At 43.0% G+C, this 8,107-nt stretch overlaps 1 protein-coding gene across 1 annotated transcript in view; it reads right to left on the bottom strand.

The window, feature by feature from the left end:
• The window catches only part of CHD6 (chromodomain helicase DNA binding protein 6), a 252,751-nt gene that overhangs the window by 83,212 nt on the left and 161,432 nt on the right, over positions 1-8,107 (bottom strand). The window contains exons 25-26 of the mRNA XM_042783610.1: positions 2,917-3,046; positions 939-999 (exon numbers count right to left, since the gene is read on the bottom strand). Of these exons, the coding sequence (XP_042639544.1) occupies positions 939-999; positions 2,917-3,046 (191 nt within the window). The remainder of the gene's footprint in view (positions 1-938; positions 1,000-2,916; positions 3,047-8,107) is intronic.

Here is an 8,107-nt window from a genome sequence, read left to right on the forward strand (position 1 = left end):
CCAACCTTCCTTCTGAGGAGTGGCTGGTGGGTTTGAACTGCCAGCCTTCTGGTTAGCAGTCAAGTGCCTTAGGCACTATGCTACCAGAGCTCCCCCGAGACACTCTGGGTAGGTTCAAATCACCAGTCTTTTAGCTAGTAGTCAAATGCTTAACCATTTGTACAACCCAAAGACGCCTATCACATGACCTACCAATTAAACTTCTATGCGTTTACATGAGAGAAATGAAAATGTGTGTTTACACAGAAACCTATGTGCAAATATTACAGAGGCTTTATTCATAAGAGCCAAAACCTGGAAACAATCCAGACACCCTTTGATGAGTGATATTAAGCAACCTGTGATACATTAATACCATGGAAGACACTCAGCAATAAAAGGAAATGAACCATGGATACAAACAACCTGGAAGAATTTCCAGGGAATTATGCTGTGAAAGAATCAATCTCAAAAAACTAATTGTAATGATTCCATTCATATAATACTCTTGAAATGGTGAAATGAAAGAAATGGAGAACATATCAATGGTTGTCAGGGTTATGGAGGGGTGGGGGGGGGGAAAGGGCAACATGTGGGATTCTTGTGGTGATGAAGAGGTTGTTTCTTGACCGCATCAGTGCAAACATCTGGGTTGTGATACTGTATTATTATAAGATTTTACCATTGGGGGAAACTAGGCAAATGGCATACGGCTCTCTCTGCATTATTAGGTTATGATTATCTCAAGATAAAATGAGCCATCATCTCAAAGTAAAAAATTAATTATACTAAAAATGCAACACGGTCTTTATGCTTGACAATGTTCATAATACATGCTGGGGAAAATGCAATGCAATTACATCACTGCAATTAAGTTCCCTAAGACTACTGCCAAGATGGGGGTTTCTTTTTTTAACATCACAGGTAATGTGGGATACCAACACATCACATTGACTCACCGTTTGTTTCTGGAGGCCATCTAACTTGTCCTCGGCATTATCTTCCTTATCCGTGTTGCCTCTAAATAAAAGTAAAGTAATAATAATAATACACCATCTAGGAGGTATTGTGCAACTAGGATACTGAAAAGAAAACCCCAAATATTAGTGATCAAAGGAGTATTAGTAAATCCCTTTCTCCACAGGTGCACAAAATCTTGGTTTTTCCCTTCTCATTCTAGAGAACTCAAGAGACACCGAGAATAAAACTGTCACCAAACAGTCTCATCACTTCTGTAGGTAAAGACCTCCCCCTCGACTGATATTTTGGCCTATGACTCCAGCCCCATGATCTACAGAGGTTAAATTCAGAAGATGGCTGGTCAATAACGGTATTATTTTTCCTGCCCATCAGGAGTATCTGAATACGTGGCCTTGAAAAAAGAACAGACTCCAGAGAAAGAAGGCTGCACAAACCATGTGGTCCTGATACACACCCCTTCACAATAGGATGAATCTTCAGACAAAATCACTTACTTACATTTGGCAAAAATCATGTCCTTGGAAGAGAGCTCTGCAGCCCCTGCCAAGAAGGAAGGACGATTCATTCCCTCTATCATCACACGCTGGCCTCTGGGTTAGCTGCCTAATGTGCTCTCTTTCTTGTGAGCATAACAACTGCTAATGCCTATCTGTTTTTCGTGATGCATTTTAAAAGTGACTTTGAGATATTTCTGCCCCCGATATTCCTGTCCTCATTGCTCAGATCCTGGCGGCAGACAAACCTCCAACCTTCACTGCTTCATCACAGAAGAACAGCCGCTCCACAAAGACGGAAGCTTATGCCACAATTCAGGGAGCTCATCCAGGGAGTGTTTTTTCCTGAACTGGTGAATCTAATGTTAGGATGACTAGCCCTTTGGGAATTTGTTAAAGTCTCCCAAAATGTATCATTTTATCATGTGGCCACAGGAAACCCCTTGGAGACAGAGTGTTATGGTAGTTAAAGTGTTCATCAGGGGTTAAGGACAGATGGAAAATGCACTCCATCCTCTTTCAGCTTTACTGGATAGTTAGGGGCTGCTGGCAGTTCCAAGCCCTCACGTCCAGGCTTGGGTACAGCCTTAGGTGATGTGACATGTACCTACTACCACTTTTGGGAAGATCAGGCCAAAAGGTTACCAAATCCAAGCTAAGAGATTCATGTCATAGTTTCAGTTGAACTATAGATTTTTTATTTACATGTTTTAGAGTTATGCCAACAATAAATAAAACACAGCCAAAGTGGATGCTCCCCTCTTTTTTTTTACATGCAAACCATGGAAAAGGCTAAAATGCCATGGGTGTCAAGTAAAAAACCAAGCTAAACCCACTGCCACTGACTTGACTTGATTCTGATTCAGAGTGACCCTGGAGGACAGGGCAGAACTGCCTCACAGGGTTTCCAAAGTTGTAACCTTTACAGAAGCAGACTGACCATCTTTCTCCCTCAGAGCAGCTGGTGGGTTTGAACTTCTGACTTTTCAGTTGGCAGCGGAGCACTTTACCAGTGCACCACCAGGGCCCCATGGCTATCAAGCAGTCACTCCTAAATCTACCTCACTCATGAACCATGCAATCCTTAAATAGTACTGGGCTTTCACCTGAAGAACTTCAAGGTCAGGAAACCTGGATTCACTGTCCCTTTGCTTTCGCCAGGTCTGAGAGGTCTGAAATACCTCTGACTAAACTAGAGACAAGCCTTGCTATGGAACCCATGAAGGACAGGAGCTGGTATTTGGTTCAAAATACGTAGAAGTTAGAGCAGATCTCTGGAGCAGCAGGGTGTAACCGAAATAGCAATTTTGGGAGGAACGGGCTATGGGACCAGGTCTAAGAGAAAAGCCAGAGGATGAAGCATGACAAGGAAGAGACGTGAAGAGCGCTGGATGCATGTGGAAGGTGTTATATATTCACAGCATGACATGGCACATCAGGGGGGACCCATGTGGCTTCTCACCTTTCGGGAATGTCTGAGGTTCCATCTGTGACTCCCTGTTCCGCAGAAAGGGACTTCTCATCTGGCATCCCAACTTTCTCCAGGAAGCAAAGGGCTGGGTCTGCTCGCATGGCATTGTACCTCTCATAGCCTGATCAGGAGTAATGAGAAATGCCACAGGTTATGTCAGAAGTCACAAAATCTGCCCCTGGCCTGAGATAATCATTCCATTTGCTTTACTGAGTAAAAACCAAAACAAAAAAACTGACCGAAAATTAAACAGATGCAAAAAACCCTACTTAAGATTAATCAGATCCTTAACATCTTACCCTCACATTAATAGCAAAGTTTAAAACAGAAAACAACAAATACTGGCAGGGTATAGAGAGACTGGAACACTGTTACCTCCTGATAGGGCCTTGTTTTCTTACAGTTCAATTTTATCCCATGTGTTACAAGGAAAGCTGAGCAAAGTGATGGATGCAAGGGCTAAAATATAAAGAAGACTATTGCAACTGTTTACTGGAGGGAAACAGACCTGTGGCCTCTGTATCCATAAACTCAGAATGTAATGCTAACCCAACGGCCAAGGCTTTAGAATTGCTCCTTACTGCACCCCTAACATCAGCACAGGCAGAATATTTTTGACCCAAAGAGACACCTTGGAAGAGAGGCAAACAATGAAAAAATGTCACTGTTGACAGAGTCCATGCATAGGAATTTATTTTACTGAATCTAGTGTAATCTTATAATGAGACAGAAGTTGGCCATGTAAAAGGCCCAGATCTATCATCACACAGAACTATCTCAGGGAAAACACTTACATGATCATTAAAACCCTTTCCATGCTGCTCCTAGGAAACAGTCAATCTTTAGCTTGGTAACTTGTACAGAGAGAGCCCATCACAGATGATGGGAGAGCTGAACATAAATGAGAACCAGCCTGGCTGCTAATAACAGACCTGACTTGACTTTGTTGGGTGTTCATCTCTGTACTGGCTTCTGCTTAGTATCTGGTTGATGCAATTGTATCCTTCACCCGGCAACACCTGGTTCTTTTTTCCAAGGAGCTGTAGATCTTTTAATCCAAAGTGATTCTCTTGCCATCTCCACGACAGGTGCTGCCTGCATGAGGCATATGGCATGAGGAACTGTGGTGCTTCTCCAGTCATTATTCCTCAGGGTGATTATTTGATTACTGAGTCTTTCTCATGGGATTGTGGGCTCCCTGGGAAGAAAATATTCAGCCAAGAAACTCATACCTCTTTAGGGACTGTGCACCTAGCACAGGGCCTGACTAGACGACACATTAGACAGTAACTGACTCGATGAGTCAGTCTTCCTGTAGGTGGAATCAGTGCGGGAGGAACTGCTCTCACTCTCCCCGTACTCTTGCATCAGTTCACATTAAAGCAGGAAGTTCACTGATATTTCTGTTATCTGGAGGAAATTCCTGACATTTAGTCTCTTGTTCCTCTTCAAAGGAAGGCAAAGTCTGATTAGCAAAGTCTTCTTCCACTGTCCCTTTAATGTTGACTGGAGTTAACTGCCCACGAGTGTCATGCTCTCTGTGCCTGACAGGTCATGAAGCAGGCCAGACCTTCCATGTGGCAAGTTTCTACTCTGCAACCTCCTCTAGTCATGTGTGGGTCTGAAGTCTAGGCAGATTCTGCATTTCTACTACTGAATTAGCTGAGATGCTAGATGTGAGCAAGCAAGTACTAAGAGCTCTAAAAGCAATATAAAGACTTAAATAGCAAAATGGCAGGCCTTTGAGACGGTGTAGGCTGCCTGTCATTTTCCCTTTAGTCTATAAGCTCCTCTCTCAGACTGTGAACAGAAACACTAAATTCTGTGTCTCATTGAAAATTCATAAATCTCGGCTGTTCTAGAGAGACAGAAGTCCCTTAATGTAATTGAGAGCTGTCAAGAGCATCATTTAGAATAGGTTGGCTATAAGGGCCTTCCTGCAGGCTAAAGTCCCAAAGACACAGCCAATTATTCCACTGGGATTCGTTCAGAGGGGGAACCATGCTTCTAATCTAAGCAGGAATGTAGCAGGCTATGCCTGAGGTGGATCCACAAATCCTCAGACAATGAACAGCTGTATGTGTTTCTTAACAAAGAAAATGGCTGCAGCCTATAGCTCATACTTAACCAAGGGGTAGAGGTGAGGCACAGAGGGCTTTCTGAAATAAGAACTCTGAAAAGTAAACACTAGACAGCTTGGCTTTCTGAAAATGGCTGACTAGCATATCTCCAACAGCTGCTGGATAAGTGGGACTTTGACTGTCACTGGTAGGACACATCATCTGGGCTTGGTCATACTTTGGCAAGGCTGTCCTGTGTGGTCAGGTGTGCTACCCAGATGAGGACAGGCTCCAGGTCCATGCTCACAATGTCTGATGGGCAGCACCTGGCCATGAATAGTATTGATCTGATTTAGACTCTGGAAGATGCTGAGGAAAATGGGCCCACTATGTCAACTATAAGGATCTATCTGTCCAACCCGGTCTAGTGTAACTGCAACATTACTAAGTCTGGACCTATCCAGGAGTGAGCCAGAGTCAGAGTTTACATCATCTTTATAGCATGTCTGCTAAGCTCATCATATATTATAATGAGCAACATACACTTCTCAAGCTCTGCACATATCACCTTCAACTAGCCAGCTGGGAGGATTTGAGTGAAATGGGTGACACATCATCTTAAGGTCACCACATGTATGCCCCAGAAACACTTAGGATTATTAACTTACATCCCCAAACAACTGCTTAAAGAGCTGCAGGGTTTAAATTTGGAAGTAACCTTAGATATCATCTGGTTTGACCCTCTGACATTTCTGACATGAGACTAAGAGGTGAAGTGATTAGTCCCATTACTCTAAATCTTCACCAGAGATTGTAAATCTGGCAGGTAAATTACCAACATTAACTTGCCTTTTCCAGGTGAGAGGTCTTGGACCTCCTAAGATGGCTGTCCTCTTATATATTCTAAGGCTATGTTGTTAGTCTGAGGATTATTAGTTAAATCTTTTATCACTGCAGCACTGATTTTCTTTATCCATAATTATGCTTCTTGCCTTAAAGTGTTTTTGCATGGTATTTTGTCATACCAGATTTTTTTTTACCCCAAGCATTTGTCTGGCAAATCTTGTTTTATCCTTATCTTCCACGTCTCATGTTCTCTTTTATGGCTCTATCTCTATATCTTTCAGGCCATGATGCTCCTTTCTGTATGGGTATTAAAAACTCAGTCCCTCCATTAAGATCAAATGGCATAACAGTCCACAAAGACAATGTTCTACATCCCACTTAGGTGAGCAGTAATTGAGGTCTTAAAAGCTTGTAAGTAGCCATCTAAGGTGCAACTATTGGTCTCTCTCCATCAGGAGCAAAGAGAAGTAAAGGAAAGAAAAGATACATGAATCAATTAGTCCAAAGGACTAATGGAGCACGTGAATCTCAGCATCCATGATCTTGAGGCCTGAAGAACGAGATGATGCCCCGCTACCACTGCCAACTACTCTGCAAGGGATGACAACAGGAGCTTCTGGACAGAGTGGGGGAAAAATAGTGAACAACACTCAAAACCATGAAAGAGACCAGGCTTACTGGTCTTTTAGAGACTGGTGGAACTCCTGAGACTATGGCTCTTAGATACCCGTCAGGTCTCGAATCAGACTCACCATTATGACTCAACTTTTTGCCAAACAACAGACAGGTCGATAAGGTGAACAATAATATCAGAAAGGTACACATTCCTTAGAATAATCAACCAGAGAGATCAAAAGGGCAGTATGTGCCCAAGGAAGTATGTGCTCAGGAGGCAAGAAGGAATAGGAAAGCAGGACAAATGGTACGGAAAACACAGGGAAGATGAGGAAAAGTGCTATTACCCTGTGGGGATTGTAATTAATGTCACAATTCAGTATGTGTATGAACTGCTGAATGGAAAACCAGTTTGCTCTGTAAACTTGCACCCAAATCACAAGGCGGAAAAAAAGATGCAGGAAAAAACAAACAAAAAACCAACCCAGTCCCTGCAGTGTGTTGTCATATTAGTCCCTCGGCTATCAGCTCTGGCTTCAAGTGCCCCCTTCATCTGGGGATCTTCCTTTCATTCTTTCAAGTTCAACTAAGATAGCTTACCATTTTTATCATAATTCACCGAGGACAGTTCTGTACGTCTGGGTGTGTCTATCGAGTTGAGGGGGAGGCATGTAAATTCTGCCTACCACACTACTAGGTTATGTCCTCTTGGCATCACAATGTCTCCATACAAGGGTTTGAGAATATGCCCTAAACCCATCATGGAAATGAGACACAAGATCACTATGCTTTCTCACAGACACCAACGTCAGATGCTCTAGATTCTGGCTGCCCACAGCAGCCTATATGTTTTTGAATTCTTTCTAATACGAGACTAAATGAAATCTCGGCTACACTGTGGTACCTTGGGATCAACAGGGGAGTCACGTGCCTCTCCTCCTACTACAGAGCTGAACTCTGCATTGTCCAATGGAAGGGTCATTTGTGACTATTTAAATTTAAATGAATTAAAATGAAAACTAGAGCTGTTTGCTCACAATAGTCATATTTCCAGAGCTCAACAGCCACATGTGGATACATACAAGATAGTGAAGAAACAGGGCATCTCCACCAAAACAATTCTACTGGATGGTACTGCTCTAGTATCACCCAGGGGTTTGACAAAGAACCCTCAGCAGCACTGGTCCTCCTCAAATCTACATTCTGAATACCAGAATCTAAGTATTAAAAAGATTCTTCATTGGAGTTCCAGTAAGATGGTTGACTAGGCAGAACAACTGCACAGACCCTCTTCAACAAAGAAAAGTGAAACCAGTTAACACAGACACAGAAGATAATCCTGGACCCCTGAGCCTTGAAGGGAAGGATATAGAAATGGACTAAACCCCAACCAGCAGAAGAATTTGCATGAAAATACCAAGAAAGGAGACAAACGGAGCTGCAGTATGGCAGTGATCCTGATGGCACGGCATAGAGTGCAGCCAGAATGCTCCTTGGAAGCAAGAATGGCCAGACTTCGTCTCACCTATTTTGGTCATGTTGTAAGAAGGGACCATTCCCTGAAGAAGGATGTCATGCTTGGTAGGGTGTAGGGTCGACGAAAGAGGGGGAGGCCTTCAACGAGATGGATTGATACGGTGGCTGCGATGATGGGATCAAGT

This window comes from Orycteropus afer, unplaced genomic scaffold, assembly GCF_000298275.1.
Source record: "Orycteropus afer afer isolate SDZICR_OR568_19922 unplaced genomic scaffold, OryAfe1.0 scaffold00020, whole genome shotgun sequence".
NCBI lineage: Eukaryota > Metazoa > Chordata > Mammalia > Tubulidentata > Orycteropodidae > Orycteropus > Orycteropus afer.